Consider the following 22,751-nt stretch of genomic DNA (forward strand, 5'->3'; position numbering starts at 1 on the left):
TTACTGAAGACTTTTGTGTCTGGGCTGAACTGAGGTGCCTTCAATATTTTGTTATTATATAGGCTAGCAGTGGACCTAAAAGATTCACATAGATGCTATATTCAAATACAATACAATCACAACGAAATAGTCATACAATTACAGGAGATGTGCGGGTTGAGCCAAAAAGACAAAGGCAAGTATTTCTCAAAAGAAAATTTGGAGTGGGAGCAGAGGTCACTCTATAACCCAATAATGGGTTGTCATCTTCTGAGGATGATGTTTTGACTTTTTGAGTGCCGTTTTTGTCCCGTAATGTTTTCCCTACCCTGTCCAGCTCTCTCTCCTATCTGATGATTTCCCAGCCAACATACTAGGGCACCATTCCCTAAAAGCATGTTAAGATAGTCCTAGTCCCACTAGGTCAAATAGACGGTCTCACATTAACCCTATGTTACATCTGCTCCTGCTGTCTCCCCTGACGCTCCCTCCACATCTACTTCCATGACTTCCTAACTGTCGCTCTCTCCCTCTTCTCCCTGTGCATGAGAGGGGACAGGTGTGCCGGAGTCAGAGCAGAGCACCACCAGCTGTACCTCATCCCGCAATCAACCCTACCTATATATTCTCAGCTCTGCCAGATCGTAGCCTCTACTTGAGTCAGTACTACGCTTCCAGCCCTTTGTTCCTAAGCTTATTTGCTAGATGTTTGTTGCATCATACACAGTCCTGAACCTTATTCCCCTCTTCCCTGCAGTTCTGTCTGCCTCATCCTGTCTACTCCATTCTCTTAACCTGGACCCACCAACAGATATCAAGAACTGGATGCCAGACAACTTTCTCCAATTTAACCCTGACAAAACAGAGGTCCTTATTATCGGCCCCTGAGAGCTTTCCTGAAAAAGTACAGCAGCGTATCGGTCCATTAGCAGTAAATGTCAAGCAAGCCTCACAAAACTTGAGAGTCCTCTTTGACCGTCACATGAACTTTGAGTGTCACATAAAGAAAGTGGTCCAGTCCTGTTTCTTCCACCTTTGAAACACTGCAAAAATCAAAGCCATATTATCCAATCAAGATCTGGAAAAAATAAGTCATGCTTTTGTGTCCACCCTGAGTCGTTCTTCTGTGTCTCGTCTCCAGTTGGTCCAAAATGCGGCAGCCAGACTGCTAACTAATACATGGTGTAGGGCACACATCTCACCAGTATTGGCCAACCTACATTGGCTACCAATAGATTGTAGAATTGATTTTTAAAATTCTTTTAATTACCTATAAGGCACTACATGGACTTGCCCCACTCTATATCTCTGAGTTACTGTGTCCCCTGACCACAGTGAGATCACTGAGGTCTGCTGATCAATGCCTTCTGGCTGTGCCAAAATCTAGGCTTAATACCAAGAGTGACTGTACTTTTGCGGTTGTGGCCCCCCACCCTCTGGAACCGCCTTCCCCTAGTAATAAAAAATGCAGAAGCTCTTAAAAACTCACCTGTTTCGTAAGCACATTATTGCTTAATATCTGATTACTTTCTGTATTGCTTTCACTGTTTTTTATTGTTGTATCTGACTTCTATGTAGTTATTATGCTTTTATTGTTTTTATATTGATATTATGTGTTACACTTTTTTTATATACTTTTATTCTATTTTATTTGTCTCTTGTTTTTATTTGCATTGTAAAGTTTTATAAAAGCTTTATAAAAGTTTACTTACTTACTTACTTACTTACTTACTTACTTACTTACTTACTTACTTACCAATCTCCAATCTTCACCGTGGGATCTCCTGTGAACCATTCCCTGGGCTTCACCAGAGGGGTTTTACTACGAAGCAAGTTCAACATACCGAGGCTTTCTTTGTGTGAGCTGGCTCAACAAACCCTAAACTCGCGATCAGAAAATAAGTGGTATCACGACGGTGGTTATGAACTTTCTTTGTTAACCCAGGCTTTCTGCTTCAGACTATGTGCACATCCCCGTAAAAGGGGGCGTTTGGCGCATCATTTGACTCTTTTTCAGCACAAATGGACCTATGGCGTGCCGCTTACTTCAGTCAGGAGGAACAGACCATTATAACAGAGAGCAATGAATAATATAGATACTTACTATACTTATTTTACCACTCAATGCACTCTCTGTACCTCCCACATCCAGAGCTCTTAAACTTTAAACTTGATGCAACAGATTTAAACATTATACTCATTCAGGTCTGACTCAGTCCCATAATGAAGGATAAGTGGAAATCACTTTAGATTCTGACGAAATCAAAGTGAAATTAATATTATTATAGATTGAATATTACCTGTGATAAATACCAATAGATTAATCTCTTTTTTTTTTTTTTTGTTCAAAGTATTTCTTCATTAGTAGTTGTTTTTGTTTTTGGTTTTTTTGGGTTTTTTTGAAATACAATTTGATATATTGTAACAAAATCCCATCCTGCAAGTAACCCTAACCTCTCGCACCATTACAAATTTACAACGTGACATATCAAATCAATGGTATGTATGATAAAAGACTAATCAATTTTCTAATCAGTGTTCTAATAGCTGCAGTACCAGCAGTGTTGAACGGACAAATCAAGCAAATCAAGTAGTTAGTGAAAGGGCAGCACTTTTTATTGCCGATTTAAGCCGAAACTTGGTGTCACACCCTGCCTGGACTTTGTGTGTTTTTTGGTCTTTTTGTGTTCTTTGGGGTTTTCTTGTTATATTTGGGTGGTGGGTTTGGACTGCCTTTTGTTGTTTAGCCTGGTGTGTTGTATACTTTAGTTTAGGTTCATGGTGGTTCTTGGACATATTGGTGTGGGTTGTATTTAGAATATTGTGTTTTCTGGGTTTTGGTTTTGTTACTGTTTCCCCCTTGTGTGTTCATGTACTCCTCCTCACCTGCCCTGTATCAGTCTCGTCAACCCTGCCCTGCTTCTTGTGTTTCCCTCAGCCAATCACTCCCAGCCTGCCCTTGTGTCTCGTCACCTGTTCCCCATTCCCTGATTAGTTTAGTCTGTATTTAAGGTCTGGTTTCGAGTTGAGTCTTTGTTGGATCATTAGTTTTGTTTCGTCTGCTAGTTCTGTTTGCCTGTTCTTGACCATCCACTATTAAAGTAGATTTTCATCAAATCTGCATTCCGGCCTCTGTGTTTGGATACACTCCTGCTTCCCCAACCTGACACCATGAACCTAAACTAAAGTATACAACACACCAGGCTAAACAACAAAAGGCAGTCCAAACCCACCACCCAAATATAACAAGAAAACCCCAAAGAACACAAAAAGACCAAAAAACACACAAAGTCCAGGCAGGGTGTGACACTTGGAACATAACCTGCTCCAGACCAGGTTAAGTTTGCGGTATAAGTTACCATGGTGATGTAGCCAAGTTAAAAGAGAGACACCTTCGTGACATTGAAAACCCTGACTTCATGCTGCTTAGTTGCCACTTGACACCCTATTCTTAAATCTCTTCACTGGTTCCCTGTTGAGTATGGGATCCAGTTTTTAAAATTCATTCTTACTTACAGAGCACTGCACATTCTAGTCCACCCTCAGCTCACTTTCTTAGGTCAAATGTGCTGAACTTGTTTGTTTCACACACCCGCATTAAGACCCTAGGTGATTGAGTGGTCTGCAGATTCTTTTAAAAAGCGTTTGGGTAACCTGTAAGCACTGGGGCATCATTTTGTTTTGTTTTTTATTGTGTGTTTTTAGTTTTGCACTTTTTAATCACTTCATCTGCTATGATTCCTTTCTTTTTTATGTTGTATTATGTCTTGTAAAGCACGAAAGTCTATTAAATACTCTGTTTTTGTATGAAAACTCCCAGAGTCAAAGTTCTGTTAAAAGAAAACTCTTTAATAATTTAATGATAAAATGATGGCACATCACTCTATAATAATAATAATAATACCACCACTCATATTATGCTGACTGTACCAATAGTAATACACATATTTCAGTACATTTCAATAACTCATCTAACATCACTCACAAACAAAAAAAGAGTTGATCTAAAACACAATATTTGAAGGTGATAATGGTCAAAGACAAACATAGGAAACAGCTGGGCAACACAGTCAAAAACAAGAATTTAAAGGAAGTATCTAACAAACAACGAGCAACACTGTTAAACAACAAAAATAAATACTTCTGTTACAGAAACAGATCAAACAGTTGCTGGATCTTTGTTGGTCGATACGTCGTTGTTGGGCAGCAGGTTGGTCATCTGCTGGCTCTTCAGCATAGTTTTCTCCTTCGCTCTAAACACACACAAAAAAAAACATTATGTACAGAAAGATATTTAATCATTGAGAGAAATGTGAGAAATTGTATCAAGTATATGTGTATATACAGTATAAAGAGGGATATATACATATTAATTTATGAAAAAACAACTATTCAAGGGCCTTGTGTTTTCTTTTCTTGCTCAGCAACGGATTCTCACCTTTCTGGGAACTCGATGTCGTCGATGGTGTTGGGCAGCGGCACACCTCTGGTCTCGGGAAGCAGCAACACCAAACCGCCAGCCAGGAAAGCTAGACTGCCTGCACATGATAGTACAAGATATTCTTACCATTAATAATACATAAAGAATCTCTAACAACGTCCATTTCACATCCAGATTTATTACATCACAGCATAACTGATTTCTGACTGTTGTTGTTGTTGTTGTTGTTGTTGTTACATTAGTATGTAAAACTGTAACTGTACTCAGACAGTCTGGTTTAGAGGGGAAATCAGCAGCTCAATACTGTATATTGATTACCTTACCAATTAAAAGTTAGTATGATAAAAATAGGCTTCTTGCTTGTCGCTAGTGGTGAAAGTATTCAGATCCTTTATTTAAATAAAAGTACAAAATACAGCTGTCTAAAAATACTCCATTATACAAAATGTTAAAAGTACATAAGTATAAAAAGTACTCATCGTGCTTCTTTTAGAGTGTTATATTATTATAGGATACTACTTCAGTACGTGTAAGACCATTTTTTTGATTTTCATCAGTGTACTTTGGGTAAATTAATAGTAAAAGTACTGCATCATATTATATAAGTGTATCATGTTTATAATAATAATAATAATAATACACTTTATTTAACTAGCAACTTTCACACAGTGCATCACTTTTTTTTTTTTTTTTAAAGAAAAGAGACAAATCAAACAACAGTTAGAATATTAAAGATATATTATGCAGGATTTTTCTAAGAAAAACTCATACAACTCATACAAAAGTAATCCCTCTCCATCATCACTTATGAACCACTAGAAGTGTGCATGAAACCCACCGAAGATGATGAGTGGCAGCTCCAGCCAAATGACTGCCAGCCTGTAGAGCAGGAAGGGAGCTACGATGCCTCCGACGTCACACAGAGTCGAGCACACAGACACTCCCAGGTTCCTGAATACAGAAGAACAACAGATCAGGGTCATTACTGTGTTTCAAAGCCATCATCTGATATATATATATATATACACACACACAAACAGTGCATTTACTTTTCCTCAATGATTTGTGTCCAGCAGCTCTTTAATTGGGAAATATTTTTGGCACCCAAGAGACGCAGTTTTTGTACAGTGGCTTTTTCTTGTCAGCCGCTGTACTTTAAATTTATTGGGAAAGTTAGCATGTTAATATGCTAATGTATGCATGCCATAAAGCCTATGGTACACAGGTATTGGATGTTAACCAGTTACCTTCCTACTTTTTGCATGTAACATTTAGCATGTTAACCTTAATACCTTTTTAATATCCTTAATACATCCATGATGTTAACGTGTAAAATTGGCAAAATTGGCAAAATTGGTTGATCATTTTGAATTTCGCTTTTTAAATGTTGGAACATTTTGTGGTCATTTAACATTTATTGTTGGTGTGGCTCATTGTATATTAAATGAATATTTGTACTGATGTTAGTCAGAAAACATTTCACCTGACAAATGTTGGGTAGAGCTCAGTGTTAACAAACACCACCATCTCAAAGGCCATGGTGATACCCAGCCGACCGATGCAGGCCACCACTGTCTTAAACCAGAACATACCTGCAAGACAAGACAAACATTTCATTATTGGATGGATGGATGGATGGATGGATGGATGGATGGTGAGCGAGCAGTCTGTCTTTGCTCTCAGAATGGAAACTTCTAATTAAAAAAACAGCTCCACCCATTATTTGTATTAGCTTGTCAAGGTGCAATATACGACATTCTGCCACTAGATGTCGCACTACAGCAGCAGCAGCATCTCACACCAAAACAAACGTGCACATGTCATTTACTTAATAAAGTTGGGGAAAATAGAATGGGTTCCTGAACTGACAACTCATGGAACTCAGATCAAACTGTCAAACTAGGCAGTGCTGATCAAATATGGATCAAGATTCTGGAGATTCATGGAGGACATGGAGCCACTAACATGCACACGTGGCCGGACCAGCTATCAAAGCAAAGAACAGAGAAGCTTGGATTACAACACACACAGAGGGAGTGTGACTTCATTCTCTGCTCAGGACACCATTACTCCACTATATCTGAATGTCGTTTATTGGACCTTTTAACCTCCCCTAAGACTCACTGTCAGGAATGAAGGCAGTGATGAAGCAAGCTGCTCCGGCTACAATGTTGGCGCTGGCGAAGGGAAGGCGTCGGCCGATGCGCTCAATGGTGAAAAGTATGAGGAAGGCAGCAGGGAACTCCAACAGGCCAGAGATGAGGAAGTCAATGTAGACGTTTCCTCCCAGAATACCCAGCCTCATAATCAAACCCTGGTAGACCACAGCACTGGTGAACCTGGTGAAGAGATGGAGGGAGAAACAACGTGAACTACCCCAAACACGGAAGCACACGTGATGTCTTTCATTGAACATGAGACCACCACCATCTTAGAAAATAACAGATTAGATTCCTGTTGAAAAGCCAAAAGTTAAATGCATGTTTGAACAGTTTCACTGCAGCTGCTTGTCAAAGTATTAAATAAGTAGAAGATTCATGTAAAATTCCTAAATGAAGCAGCTCATTATGTTATTTTAAACCACTGGTTTCGTTGATTTAAAGTCTCCTCCACTCAAAAACATGTTTTTCTTCTTGTTCCTTCAGTTGGACGTTGTTCTCTTCTCTGTGCAGAATGATGTATGTGCTGAGTTTGTTTTCACATTCATGTGCTGAAAGTGGAAAGTTTCACTGAGCTCACCTTAAATCAGATTTTAAGGGGTCGGCCTACGAGCATGATTTGTGACATCACAACTAATTTGGAGCCAATTGTGCAACTTAAACAAGAGTGATATGGAAACTTGAATCCTCCAGTACACAAACACTGAGAGTGGACTTTACAGTGCAGGAGGAGACATCTGGTGTCCAGCAGTTTAACTTTTAAAATGAAATATATTTGCAATTTCATAGATTCTGGATTTTTCAGTGAGGGAGAAGGAGATGATGTAATTTAATGTATTTTTAATGAGATACTTGAACTTTTTTTTTTTGTTGAAAGACCATATAAGACACAAATTATAGTATTTTTATATATCTTCAATCATGTCTGGAGGGGTTCTTTAAGGTTTGAATGTTGCTTGATGAACTTAAAAGTGAAGCTAATCTTTAAAAGTTACAAATAGTAGTTTAGTAGTAAAGTGAGCTACTGATGGGGATTTCATTTCCACTGTTATATTTTCAGACAAAGTATAAGTTTGAAAAACAAAAACAATCCATGTAAATGTGTAAATGTTCAATATTCTTTATTTTAAAACTGTCAATAGTTAAGGTAATTTATTTATAGAGCACATTTAAAAACAACAAATGCACAAATACCAAAGTGTTTTACAGACACTGAGAATTACCATTAAATGAAACCCATACATAATTATGAGGATCAAGGGGAAAATGAATTAAAGTGTAGAATAAAATAGATAAATGGATAAAATCCTTAAAAATACGACAGCATTGCACAGACAACAAATGAATAATAGAGAAAAAAAACATTTCAGCTACAGTACTCACCAGTTGTAGCTGAGAATAAATGTGTGTTTTCTCATTTTTGGAGTTCGGATCAGGTCCATGAAGGAGGCGGTGCACGTGTCTGCGTTATCATCTGCCATAGTCTGCAGGTTCAGAAATACATTTAGATGAAACGTTTGTAATCAAAAAGATTGTCAACGTAAATGTATACACTTGTTAATCTTTTTAAACATATTAATTCTGTGTATTTTACAATTTTCGTGTGTATTTTGATAACCGCTGTGTGATATCAAAGAACTGCCTCAACCGGCACTGTATCTTAATCATCTAATAGGATATTAACACACATGTTTGTTTACAGTAACTTCTGGGTAGAAACCCCCTTCATCACATACAATTTAATGCCACGGAGCAAAACAAAATGTCAGTTTAAGCAAGTAAAGAAATAAACAGAGAAGCTTATGTGAATAAGCTTATGTAAAAGTAATTAAAAGTAAGCATAAGACCACTGCGTTTAACTGTATATCTTTAAATGTTACAATTACGGCTGAAAATGACAACAGAAATAAACCAGTTTGCCAATTTCACATATCGTCGCAATTCCAATCAACCACCAGATTTAAATTTGGGGATAACAGATGCGTAGATTTTGTCTATAACTGCCTCAGTAAACTGGACACAGTATGATCTGGTGTCTTTGTGTCTTTTCTAAAACCAGCAGCTACCTCGATGTTCTTGGACAGAGTCATCTTGTTCTCTTTGGCCATGGCCTCTGTGATCTCCACCGCTTTGGCCTGCTGGTTCTGTGACAGAAGCCATCTTGGAGATTCTGGGATAAACCTGCAAATAGAAAACTGATCTTATAGAAATGTGTTTAATTTTGTATTTTTGCCAGCAAAAAACAAGGTTTTAATAGGTTTTATGCACAAAGAATGGTCACAAATAGGGTGAAGACAGGTAATTTGGGATACTTTTTGGTAGATTACCAAGAAAACCACCTAAAATTCTGCAGACTACCTTAAGTGTTACTTGTTATGGATCTCTGCTATATTTCTATAAAGAAAATGTGTTGCCAAGTAAAATACTTTAGAAACTTTGGGCCTTCAAACACATCAAAACCCTTACTGATGGAGGACACCAATACAATTCAAGTTAATTGAAGAACAATTGTATTTCACGTTTGTTTGTTTTTTAAATCCATTTATCAGTTCAGTATAAGCTAGCACACTCATGATTTTATGGCACCTGGTAGCTTAGCAACATGCCGATTTCACTTCAGAAAAATGTACCATTTTAGCTCAATTAATTGTCCCATTTTACCTATTGCATTCAGGTAAAATGGGACAATCATTCAAAACCCTTTCCCATAAAAAGTAAAGTATATTGTGAAACTAATTTGATTGTAAGCAAAACAGTTAATAAAATGCAACATCCTACAACTGTTTTTGGTTTTATACCTTTATTGTTTTAACTCTTATTACCAAAAAGAGAAAATCAACATGCCACACGGTTTAGGCTATCCTGCAAGTTCTGGGACTGGTGATTTTTTTAAAATCTTTGCTCCACCTATCCCAGTTATCTCAGACTAATCAAAATGATTGTTTCATGTAAAAGACATTTGTAGCAACAATGCAGTGCCATGTTCGGTGATTGGCTGCTAATATTCAAAGAGCCCAACATGTAAAACCTTATTTGTCCCATTTTACCTGATGTCCTATGTCACCTGACTTCACCTTCATATAAGGAAATTTTTGTTTTAACTGTATTTTTTCCTTTTGAAATCTTGTCAAAAAGTGAAATGTGGAGAAATTTTAAAACTTCTGTTTCTGAATAAACCACGAAATTAAAATAAGGAGTGTTTCTCACCAATAGTAGGACAGGAAGACGATGTAGGGGGCGGTGATGACGACCTGCAGCCAGCGCCAGTCAGTGATGAAGTAGGCGAGCAGAGGGAGGATGAGGATGCCGACGCTGAAGAACATCTGGTAAATGACTCCCACTGTACGTCTGTACTCCACGCCGACGATCTCTGTGACTGAAAAAGAAGTAGAAGAAGAAGAAGGTGTCACATATCGAATAACGGTTGAGGTGTGAGATTTTGACTTTACAGAATTCACACTTGTGTATGATTTAAGAGACAGGGAGGGATAAAGGATTTAAGGATGAATGTTTTTCTTACTCAGCACATATCCGGCTACCCAGCCGCCTTTCACTCCGAACCCGTAGAGCGTTCTGAACACCAGTAGAGACACGTAGTTTGGAGCGACGGCCACCAGGATCCCTGCGATCCCATTCAACAGGTTGGACATCAGGAAGCTCATTTTCCTGCCAAACCTGGAGACAGAGCAACAAACAAAGCACATGCAGGTTTCTCATCAGACCTCAGTTCATTTATTAAAATATCCGTGACATGATTTAGTACATTCAAGCAGTATGCTAACATTTAATATATGGTTTCCCTCAAGGGAGGCCTGTGGCAAAGGACACCTCGGGCACCAAATGAGTGGGACTTCTTTTTTTGTTAATTTTTAACATTTTATTGTATTTTGTAAACCGTATCTGTCATTATTTAGGTCTGACAATTTGATTTTTCTATCTAAATAATCAAAAATAATTTATTATTTTTGCTATTATCATGCAGACCTATTAGGGTATATTATTGATTTACTTTATTTTCGTGTGAATCCATCCAAGCATTATTTTTGCTCAAATCTCTTGTAGCATTTTGTTCAATTCTTGTGTGCAGTTCTTGACAACATGAGTGTTTTTCATGTTCAAAATGCCACGTCAAGGTCCCTAATAATTATTATTGTTGTAAGCACTATTGTATTCATTATTATGTATACTTATTTATTTTACTCATTATCTTCTTTATTAAATTCAAGTTCAATTAAAAAGCAAAGGGGTGTTGCAGTATTGGGGAGCTCAACATGGTCAGGGCCTGTCCTGGTTTCTCTAACCTTTTTATTTGAACAGGAAAACTTTGTTGAGATTAAAAATATATTTTTCAAGATCCCAGCTAAGATAGGCAACCAAGATGAGTTCAGGCAAACAACATAAAACAAATATCACCAAATACGAAACACTGCAGGTATAAATAATAAATAAAAATCTCCCATACAATGTAAAATGTTTCATCCTATAAAACAATTTAAGACTCCTAAAAACAACCCAATAACTGTCTATAACACACTGTAATGTAGTTGCTAGTAGATATGTGTTTATTAATGTCCTTCTTATGAGACCCCATAAGTGAGATTGATGTATTAACAGATAATGAATGACAATATTGTAAAACACATTAAATTAATGTGAAAAGTAAATGAATAAACTCTTAAAATCTGCTTATAATTATATTAAAGTGAGTTATAATCCACCTGTTATACTGCTTATAAATGCTAAATAGGGGGACTTGTTCTTTTAGCAGCAATCTTTAATGTAAAATTTAATTTTCCTCATGTAAATTACACCTTGGTATGATTACAATAAATAAATTAATAATCAAGTTCAACTACTGCAGTACTTACGGGGGCCCTGAGGTGCAAAACACAACGACATTTCAGAAAACAATTAACAAAACACAATATTTTCTGTAATGTTGTTGCACCTCAGGGCCTCCGTACATATCCTGTTTCTTAGTGTCTTTCAAAATGATACTACATTAAACTACATTTCCCATGAATCCTCATTAAAAACCTTGGAGGAAAAAAAAAACACAGAAATGTTACAGAATTTTATGTATTTGAGTGCAGGTGAACTCAGTTATGACTCAGTCACAGCTTTACCTGTCAGCCAGGTAACCGATGGCGATACTCCCGACCAGGAAGCCGATGTTGAGAGTGGCCTGGTACATGTCCACCAACCAGCTATCTGAACACACCAGGTCAAACTGGAACAGACACACAATGTCGATAATAACGTCAATTTATCGTTTACAGTTCAGAACTTACTTTATATTGACTTATCACAATTATAAGTAAAAAATGTGTTATTTCTGTTTAAAATCTCTACATAATTTAAACCTGTGTCTTTAGGAGCACCTTGTGTTTACCTGATGAGGACTGTTGCAAAACAGCACAGACTGTATGATTTATGTAATTTAAATATATTCAAAGCATAATTCAACACTGCTGTTGGATTGATTCACTGCCATCTATAGACTGTAACTTTAAAACACATCACACTTTGAGTTATGTCCCAGCAGGAGTTTTGCTTGTGTGACAGTGGAAGTAATAACAGAACACAGTCGACTTCTTCACATTAACTGCTCCTCAGTCCAGGACTGAAGTCTACTGTGATGCTACATTTAGTTTCCTGTAGAGATGAGAATCTGCTCTCCACTTACAACTTTTATAACAAAACTTAAAACTTATCTTTTTATGCTTTTACCCAGAAACTTTTACTATACTCTAACCTCACCTGCAGTATTAATTGTCATTTTATCATTTGTTTTTAAACCTCTTTTTAATTAGTCTCTTTTTTCAATCCTAACTGTTACAAACTGCAGGTCTGCTGCAACTCTCAGTTCTTTTAATTCAAGGCTGAAGACGTTTCTGTTTGACACTGCCTTTTATTAAATCAAATTTGGAGCTCTTGATTCATATCTCGCACTACACTGTAACTATTATTCTCCTGTTTTACTCTATTTTATCTTATTTTTATTTTCCATTTAATTCTTTTTAACTGTATTTAAATGTGTCTTTTTTTTATAATGTGTTACTTTTACATTTTCTCTCCATGCCTTTTATGTTTTATGTGAAACACTTTGATTTGCCTTGTTGTTGAAATGTGCTGAACAAATAAACTTGACTTCTGTTTTTAATTTTCCTATTCTGGCATCTGTATTTTTAGAGAATTTTTTCAATTGAGAAGCACATTGTAGTTCATTTTTTGTATGAAATGTGCTATAAAAATTATGCTTTTATTATCATTATTGCTTCTTAACCCCAAAACCAGATCTGATCAGTGCAGCAGTCTTTCAAAAAATTGAAACCCTTACACCTCTCTCCTTCCCAATAAGCCTTTTTTACAGCAGAAATTTTGACTTGTCATTGTAGAAAAAGCACAAGCGTTACTAATAACATTAACGATAGCTCCGTTCTGTACAAGTAAGTGACAGTGAGCTAACGTGCAAAATACCAGGACCCTGACACTGAAGCAGCTAAATGGAATTCAGCCATCATTACGTTTATTTTCTACACCTGCTTTTTCTTTAAGAAGGTTAAATAAGAAAAAGTGCACATGTACACATGTAGAACATTGCAGGAGTGGCAGCATCTATGACCTTCTTTGCATTTTGATTTATGCAAAACATATAAAAATGACATGTCAGTTGCTACTACCTTTTAAAATCAACCTTATTGCTATATTCTGATTTACATGCATTCTTTCAAGCTGCAGAAATAAGTTTCTCAAAGCCGAAAATTGTTATTAAAGCACAAAATTAACACAAAACAGAACAACCTCACTATGAAATCTAATCTCACCTCAGTAACAAAGGACTGCCTTCCCTCGTAGTCGTACTCCCAGCCGTCTTTGCAGGCAGTTGTGGGAGTTTTGCTGAGGTCCAATTCTTGTGAATCACAGGTGAGCGATGTGGTGTTCCAGTTCACCTCGTACTGCTCACAGCTGCTTTGCTGCAGCACTCCAGAGTTGTTGACCAGAGGCACTGTCAGCCTGCGACTGTCCGCCAGGCTCCAGCCGCACCCCTGCCTCCTGTCCACCACCGCAGAGTCCCGACACCAGTGATCTGGGGTGTAACCCTGGAACACAATACCAACGTACACACCGGCCCAGGGCATAGACACCATACACAGCAGGGCGAAGATGCGCTTCTGGCAGCGGCCGAACTCCCCAGCTTCTTGTAAGATGTCGTCAAAAGTGGTCATGGTTGTGGTGGTGTTGGTGGAGTAGACTAGAAAAGATGACTCTGACCAATTTGAATCACAGTGTCTGAACACCACAGAGTGACCACTGAAATGTCTCTCCACTGGGTTTTTAACAAGACAAACAGGAGCAAAGGTCTACAGGCTGTGCAGCAGAGCATTAAAACATGTTTGCTATCACTTTTTCAGACGTCATACCACAATTGTATCACTTGAAGCTGGCAGAGAGCCTCCATGGCCTGCCCAGGGGGTTAATTAACATAAACGCACCAACATGGACACGTGGGCCTGCTTGTGCACCTCTCGTCTCCGCAGCTCATGCACACACAGTCAGTAATGCTGTCAATCAGTTAACATACCTGTCTAGTTTCTGGGAATCTGTTAGACGTAAAGATCTGGCAGAAATATGAATGCTTGTCGAGTTTTAAAGGTAACATTAGTCATTTGTTCTTTGACAAAAGTAAAGACGGCAGCATAATGACTCGAATTAGTTTTTCTTTTTCACAGCTTCTTCGTCTGCTGCAACATTAATAGGTTTGTGATAAAAATGCCATCACCAAAGCTCAGGTTTGCATTTCTACAACTTAATAAAAGGTCAGAAAAGTCCTCAGGAAGTTAGTGGGGGACTCTCATCGCTCCCTGATGAAGTCCTGGTGGTCTGAGGGGTTTAAGGTGATGACTAGAACACCTTCCCAGTGAATAGATATTATATCAGAAGAAGCAGCTGGCATGAGTCAACCAGTGTCTACGTCCTCTCTGGGAAAACAATGAAAGCATCGACAAGGACTGCAGTGGAAGAGCGACTGGCCTTCATATTTCATTCTTCTTTTTCCCTTAATACATTAGTAGGTGAATTCTCATTGTAATAGACAGAGAACGTCACCGAGATACTTCAGTTTTTATCATATTTGTTTGATTTAATGTGAACAATACCTGACAGAGCTGTCTGTCGGTAAATTGGAGCCAAATCAAGTCTTAAGTCATTCCAGACATGTTGGTCTCTAGTCAATCAAGACAAGTCCAAATCAAGTCCCAAGATTGATTTATTTATTGAATGGGACAGTGTGCAGTTTGAAACATGAAAGATGCACTACGCCAGAGTTAGCTTGAAGCTAATTTGCATCTGTAGTCCCCGACAAAAAACATACAACAGCACAACAACAAACAGTAAAAAGCAAAAAAAAAAAAAAACCCAAAAAACAAAACAAAAAAAACAACATAGTGTTTCAGCATAGTGTCATAAGTCATCTATTAAAGTTTGAAGCCGATACCATTAACGCCCTCAGAGGAGATAGTGTTTGTGTGGGGGCCAAAATTGGGGCAAAGTCTTATTTTGAAAGGCTAATTGTGGACTTCCTGTTGGATTTAGGTCAGGGGTGTCAGAATTGTAGGTCTTGATGAGATGAATAATTGAGTTTTGGTTTGATCTCTCTACAACATTCCTACAGGCCATGGCGGCCATTTTAGTTACATAGGTGACGCTAGAGAGCACATTTTGGTACTTTGGGGGTTAATTTTTACATTTTATCAATTTTTTCACCAGACCTGATGTGTGTGCCAAATTTGGTGAGTTTTTGAGCATGTTTAGGGGGTCAAATTAAGGGTTTAAGTGGCGTAATAATAAAGAAAGAAACAAACAAACACACCCTTCAGGCGAGGACCCTATTGCCCAAATGCAGTGCGACGAAATGGTACAATGGTACAATCTTGAGGATATTCTGGACGTTCTAATAGAACTTACTGAGCATGTGTACTCAAAGTCACATAGTGGAGGAAGGGCCAAACCATTTAACATTTTATAAACTAGGCACAAATTTGAGAATAATCTAAAATTCTCAAAGCTCAGTAAATTGTTTTTCTCCAGTACCCTACAGTGATGGAAATGCATTGGCTTTTGTCCAGATTTTTTAGAGTTTGTTTATATAAGGACTCAAGAGGTTTTATGGCTGTTTCTCCAGCCTGCCCCCAACATGTGATGCAATAAGACATCTGGGAAAGAATCATAGCATGCATAAATATTTTTGCTGTGTCCAAAGAGAGACAGTTTCTAATATGTCTAAAATTTGCTAAGTTGTACTTTATGGTTTTAACTGTTTTTTTAAACATGTTTCTTAAAGTTCAAATTTGGATCCAGTGTCACACCAAGATATTTAAAATCAGTAACTGTCATTTTTTTTCATCTTTGATTAGAATATCAGCATTAGGAGGTTGTATTATAGTTTTAGAGAAAAACATACCGTTTGTCTTGTTTACATTTAGATTCAGACATGATTGATCAAGCCAATGTGTGATCCTTTCCAATGCAATTGTTAGCTTAGCAGCAGCTAACTCAGCTGTTATTACATGTATGTACACAACGGTGTCATCTGCATACATTCATAGTTCTGCATCATGACACTGTTGAGGAAAATCATTAATATATAGGAGACCTAACACTGACCCTTGTGGAACACCCATTGTGCACTTCATGTTACTGGACAGTGTGTCACCAACTTTAACACATTGTCTCCTATTAGATAAATATGAATAAATAAGAATAAATATGAAGCCAGTGCTCTAGATGAGGTTAAATTTAGAAAGTTTCAATATTAAAACGAGTCAGATTAAAGTCTCGAGTTAGTCAAGACAAGTCCAGGTCAAGTCTGCAAAGTCTGTCAAGTAATTATAAGACACGTTAAATTCAAATCTAAAGCCCTTTGAAACGAGTCCAAGTAAAATCTCATCTTTCAAGTCAAGTCTCAAGTGATTCCGATCAGGTGCAAGTCCACGTCAAATCCTTTCATTGCCCAGATCTGTCTTTTATGTTTTCTAGACTTAAATGTGTTTCCTTTCAGGTCTCAATTCCTCATTTATTCATTTTTTCTTCATTCAATGAATAAGATTAATGAGAAACTTCAGTCACAGAGTATCAAACCACACACACTTTTAACAGCGGATCTCTTATTTATTCAAATAATGCAATATTTTTTACATCAATATTCTTTTTAAATAGGAAAACAGGCAGAGCTGAAAAAAAAAACATATCAAACATAACTTTACACCAACTAAAACATAATAATGACCTCCCACAGTACTGAATCATCACAGAAAGTTTCTTGTGCTTTTTTTTTTTTAGACGCTTTTATTCTCGTAGCTCGTTCATCTGACACTGAATCAGTATCACACAACCCAAAAACAGTTCTATAGCTATAGTTTGGATTAAAAAAAAAGCACAAGAACGTCAATTCATATCTTCATTAGGAAAGAGACGGTTCAGTACAGTACCATGCAGAAGAGCCACACAGACTTTGGTGCTAAATACAGCAGAAACAGACTTTATGCAAGGATGGGAAAAGGACGTCACGTAGAACGGTACCATCGGCTTCTCTGTGAGGACGAGCGCTACGACGTCTCCTCGGGAGAGGTGAGTTACAAAGTCCCAAACACAGATAGATGCCAGTTCAAAACCTCATAACAGGGTCACAAATTTGAAGAGGTTACTTTTCAGAGAACTTCACATGCTAAAAAAAACCAAAACGTCTGTTAAGTCTGTCACAGCAGGCTCGAGTTAATTTCTAAGTTTTTGCTGTAATTGCACTAATTGTTCAATGGAAACCTGCCTTATCTACCATGTATTAACACATTCCTTCTGTATGCTCCCAAAGATTTTACTATGAATAAAACCTACAGACAAACATGAAACAAGTTATATGGTAGCAAGATGTGAACAAAAACTTTAACTATCAATCCACGCTAAATGCTTGAATTTTCACTCTGTTGTTGTTGTTGTTTGTGATCTCCGAGATAATTTACAAGCTACTGAACACCTACAGCGAAGGGACAGGAAGATGAAGATGTTTTTATTATTCTAAATTTCACCATTATGGCACAAACCAAAACTCCTCCATATAAAATACTGATGTTCCCGATGCAAATCCCAGTTTAAGATTTTTTTTTTTGTCTGTGGCATCATACAAAAACTTGTTTAACAAATTTTGTGTACAAAGCTTTAGAAATACCCTGAATGGTGAACCTTCTGTTGCTGATCGATTGAAGAGATTTTAGCGATGACGTGACTGTTGTAGGAACAGCGTGACGCGTTTATAGTCGGATATTTAAAAACAGGTTCTCCAAATAATAACTGTATGATATTTATCTTCTATCAACACATGAACTTTGGGGTTGAATACTGATACATCCCAGCAGTGAATCTACTGTTGTTCCCCTTCGTACCTTAGACAATCAATCAATCAATCAATCAATCAATCAATGTGCTGAATGTCATAAATATACATGTCTGTGTAAGTGCACTATTTTTGTTATAGCTATTCAATATAAAATGACACAAACGAATCAACAGATGCTCTCCGAAAGTCGTTAATTCACCCAAAGTATTTTTGTTTGGAGTGGTTTAATGAGACCTGTAATGACTCAATCAGAGGAGCTGCAGTTTCATGGTTGGTATCATCCAACATTTTGATTAATCAATTAATTGTTTGATTTAAAAAAAAAAAAACACCAGAAAATTGTGAAAAATGCTCATCGTCACATCAAGAAGACGTCTTAAAATCAAACCAAGAGTCCAAAACAACAATATTAAAGCAGCACAGCGTCACATCGACGCTGGAACAAGAAGATGTTTCCCATTTTTACTTGATAAGACTTAAACGATTAATTGATTATCAAAAAATTGGTTCCAGTTAATTTTCTTAATATGATTCAAGAAAATGTTTATGGAGTGATTTAAGACAAATAGGTTCCATCGAATGTTTGGCATTTTTTTTGAAAACTGAACGATTAATCAATTATCAAAACAGTTGCCAATTCATTTTCTGCATAATTTTCTGTTTCGGCTCTATAAGACCTGCTATTACTAGACTCTAACCTGGGAGAACGTCACCAAAACTTCTTTGGTGCACTAATTTAGCTGCTGTATTTGTGAGTTTTAATTTCTAGTTGTGTAAACCCAAAGAAACAAATACTTTGGATGGTGCCAAAAGAAAGAACCACGGACCCAAATACTCTCTGTGTGTGTTTATACTGTGTAGACTCACTCACATCACTCTTATTTCACTCTGCAGTCAGTTTAATTTCAATTCTGAATAAAGAAATGTCCTCTGTGAAGGCTCTAGTTTCATTACTAAGCAGAAAAAGTGTTAAACGCGAGTCAGCTGCCTGCATTCCTGATCGATTTATGCCTCACGTCTTTCTTTTTGTCTCACTATGACATGCATTTGGCTAAAAAAAAAAGGGCTGATTTCGGCACAACAAACACTTTGCTTTACTGAGTTAAAATCTCACTTTTAAAGCAAGAACATCCAAAAAAAAAAAAAAAATCACAGACTTCAATACCAAAACTGAGCGTATAATGTGCGAGAGTGTGCAAGCGGAAACATTTCCCCAACTTCCATACATTAGTGCCAGCGGTGGCCGTAGAAATATGGCTTTGGCGGGAGAAGGACTTCAAAAACCAACACAACCTAAATGTGTCGAACTAACACCTCGAGTTTCGTAACGACTTCCCAACAACCTCCGTCGTCACAGAACCTTTCATTCACACTTAAGGCCATCTCTTATTTTCACACATACACACACACACATACAACAGAGACACGGACAGATAATCAGCTCAGACAACCATTTAAATAATCATAAAATCAAACTCGTGAGCAAAATACACCGGTGAGGACGACAAATAAACAAACAAACAAACAAACAAAACATCCATATCGTAGAACATTATCACCTATGTACAATGTCTAATCAAAACAAGACAAAAAAAAAAAATCAATCTGTCGCTGGACATGATTCATTCGATGAAAATGCAAAAGTAAATTCATCATCAGGAAGGCATCGCGCTTTCTTTTCAGGCGGGGGGGAAAGAAAGAGAAAAGATCTGCTATTATAGCAACTGTAAACGACAAGAAAAGACAAATCATTCCCTTTAAGAAACAACACAAGCCGACACCTTCACCGACTACATCCAGGGAACTCCATCCCCCTCCCAAAAAAAAAATCTGCTTCACTATCGAGCAACTTAACTGTACCCGTCTCGCCGCACTTATCTAATAAAAGTCGCAACTGGCCGATGAAAACAAAACAAAACAAAACAAAAAATCTAAATCAACCCCAAAAGTAGCCAAAGTTTTTCTCTGCAATGACACTGGTATCATTTCTAGTTTATCATCGCTACAGTAAAGTGCTAAAGTAATGGCACAGCTTCATTTGAAAACACTAGAAGAAAAGAATTTACATGTTTTTTTTACCGGCATGCCTCATCGCAGCGTCAATACGTTGAGAGAAAGACTCTCGACTGGCCTGTTCGGTGTTTTATTAGATAAATGTGGCGAGACTGAAGTCGCTTCAGTGAAGCAAATTATTATTATTTCAAATTTATGAAAGAAAAATTGGGTGCAGGTCAAAAAAAAAAAATGGCCTGAAGAACACTTTAAATAATTAGCTACCAATAAATAAGAAACCTAACATTGACAGTCTGTAGACAGTGGACTGGATAGAGTCTGAATAGGCCGAGTAAAGGTGCAGTCCAACAAAATGAATCCCAAAAAGAAGGAAAGGTTTCTGTTTTCAATATGTTGTCGGTATGTCGTCGTCGTCGTTGTTGTTGTTGCTATTATGGAGACATTCACTGAGAGAGAGAATAGTTCAGATTGGATGGGGGGAAGCAGGGAGGGAGGGAGTGACATCACACCCTGAGGAGGTCCTCGTCACTGTCGTCCTCGTCCCGTTTCCTGTTGGCTGCTGTGTTGTTACCGTGGCTACGGCCTGAAGAGCGAGGTTTGCTGCTCTTCCTCTTCCTGTCCGACTCGTCCAGGAGGCCGACCAGGTCCTCGTCGCTCTCCTCCTGAAATAATAAAAAGGAAAGAAGAAGTGACGTTGGTGAGTTTTCTAAAAAAAAAGTCACAGCATCTGGACGGCGGATGGCGAGGCGACGCTCACCTGGAGGAAGGCGCTGCGGTGAGTCGAGTTCCTGGACGGACCGGACGGTTTGACCACTCGAACCCCCGGGAAGCTCAGCACCTCGTCCTCGCTGTCGTCGTCGTCCTGCTCATCCAGCGAGAAGGAGCGCAGGCCGTCCGTATTCACCGGCTTGGTCGTGATGTGGCCGTTGCCGTGGTTACTCCTGCCCCGATGGGAGGACGAGGAGGAGGATAAGGGAGGAGCTTCGAGCTCCTCCATCAGCCACTCCATCTCGTCTTCACCTCCGTCTTCATCCATGTTGACCTGAGGATTTACATAAAGGATCATATGTGATTATAACAAATTAAACTGTGTAAAAGAAGTAAGAACTAAACTGTCTTTATGTTCTATTTCTTACAGCCAGTGAGATCTAATGAGATTGTATCTAATCACTCAACTTTTCTGCACTGTAATCTGAGTATCTGATTGGCTGAAAATGAAGGATTCATCCATTAAATCAGTCTACCTTGGAGTATTTATAGGAGACTTGGTTTCCTCTCCTGCAGCAGCCGGCCACCTTCTGGATCACCAGCTCTCTGGAGGAAGATATTCAAAACAAAAGATGAAGATAAACATGCTGCAAATTCAACACATTTCTTTAAATAGGACATATTCTGCACATTTCCACGTCTATGTTTATATTCTGGGGCTCTACTGGAATATCTTTGTATAAATTACAGTTAAAAACTGCTTATTTATCTTCTACTGGTCCTTTATGCAGCCCCTCAGTTCAGCCTCTGTTTGAAACAGGCCGTTTTAGCTCCTGTCTCTTTAAGACCCACCTCCTGATGAGCCCACTCTGTTCTGATTGGTCGGCTTCAAGAAGCTTCCTCCAGCTCCAAAAACAAACTATAGTAGCAGGATTTAACTTCTTTTTGTTCTTTACTCAAAATGTCACACAAAAAAAAACCTTCGCAACCAACGCCTGATGTCAGCTTATCGTCAGCAAGGTAGGAAACAAAGCGTTTATGTTTATGGATTAAGCCCTGACTTTTGACTTGCAGGCAGCATTTTAACATAACTTCAAGTTTTGGAACTTTGACCATGTTTAACGTTCCGACATCATAACAGGATATAAATAAGAAAATCACAAAAAGCAGAATATGTCCCCTTTAAACAGCTTGTGTGGGGTTGCAGGATGCTCTCGGCCTCACCTTCTCTCTCTCTTGTGGAGCAGAAGTCCCAGCAGACAGACAGTGAGACCCACCAACAGGAGGCTCAGCACCGCTCCCACCGCCTGGCTCCTCCTGGACAGACCTGTAGCATCGCTGCTGTTGTCATCGTACGACTCCGCGTTCACAGTTCTGCAGGAAAAGAAGAGTTGCACATGTTATCTTAAAATCCACTTCTACTGCCTGGAGTAAAAACTAAATTCCAGATGTGTAGCGTTGTACTCACGTGAGACCGCACACAGCGTCCGTGTGCCACACAAACAGATACTGGCATTCATCCGTCTCCAGCATGAACTCTGGGATGCCGACGCCTGCTGAAGGGTTACAGTGGAACATGATGGTCGATGACACCATTTTGGTTTTCTCCCGCCCACACTCTGACTCAGAGGGCACCATCACATCCAGGTTTCCTCCTGAAGGAAAAAAAAAAAGATTGTTGACGCAGTTGTTGAGATTTTAATCGGTTCTTTAAAGCATCATTTTTTAGGACAACAGTGTAATAGTCAGTGATGAACTGATGGTCAACAGTAAGAGTTATTTTAGTCTGATAACATGCTAAAAAAGTAACATTAGCACATTAGCTAAAATGTGTTATGGTAATGCTAATAATACATGGCGTTCACTAACATAACGCTAAACATGTTATCGCTAACATTCACGTTAGCGATAACATGTTTAGCGTTAGCACTGAGTACACGTATATAGAGTTACATGTTAACACTTGCACATTAGCTAATGCATATGTGTTATGGTAATGCTAATTATTCGTGGCTTTCGCTAACATAATGCTAAACATTTTACTGCTAACATTCACGTT

General features: G+C 38.2%; 2 protein-coding genes across 2 annotated transcripts in view; both read right to left on the reverse strand.

Moving 5' to 3' along the window:
- Positions 1–3,807: 3,807 nt before the first annotated feature.
- Positions 3,808–13,919, reverse strand: slc22a2 (solute carrier family 22 member 2). The gene is made up of 11 exons (XM_067572888.1): positions 13,407–13,919; positions 11,706–11,809; positions 10,100–10,254; positions 9,787–9,955; positions 8,646–8,760; positions 7,963–8,063; positions 6,545–6,759; positions 5,904–6,012; positions 5,259–5,371; positions 4,418–4,517; positions 3,808–4,232 (listed from the first exon to the last, which is right to left on the reverse strand). Exons 1-11 carry the CDS (start codon positions 13,806–13,808, stop codon positions 4,139–4,141), a joined length of 1,677 nt encoding a protein of 558 aa, XP_067428989.1. The 5' UTR covers positions 13,809–13,919; the 3' UTR covers positions 3,808–4,138.
- Positions 13,920–16,906: 2,987 nt separating this feature from the next.
- Positions 16,907–22,751, reverse strand: part of igf2r (insulin-like growth factor 2 receptor) — a 53,845-nt gene continuing 48,000 nt past the window's right edge. The window contains exons 47-51 of the mRNA XM_067573156.1: positions 22,161–22,347; positions 21,917–22,066; positions 21,229–21,298; positions 20,742–21,026; positions 16,907–20,646 (exon numbers count right to left, since the gene is read on the reverse strand). Of these exons, the coding sequence (XP_067429257.1) occupies positions 20,488–20,646; positions 20,742–21,026; positions 21,229–21,298; positions 21,917–22,066; positions 22,161–22,347 (851 nt within the window). The 3' untranslated portion in view covers positions 16,907–20,487. The remainder of the gene's footprint in view (positions 20,647–20,741; positions 21,027–21,228; positions 21,299–21,916; positions 22,067–22,160; positions 22,348–22,751) is intronic.

Source organism: Thunnus thynnus, chromosome 18 (genome assembly GCF_963924715.1).
Source record: "Thunnus thynnus chromosome 18, fThuThy2.1, whole genome shotgun sequence".
In the NCBI taxonomy this organism is placed as follows: domain Eukaryota; kingdom Metazoa; phylum Chordata; class Actinopteri; order Scombriformes; family Scombridae; genus Thunnus; species Thunnus thynnus.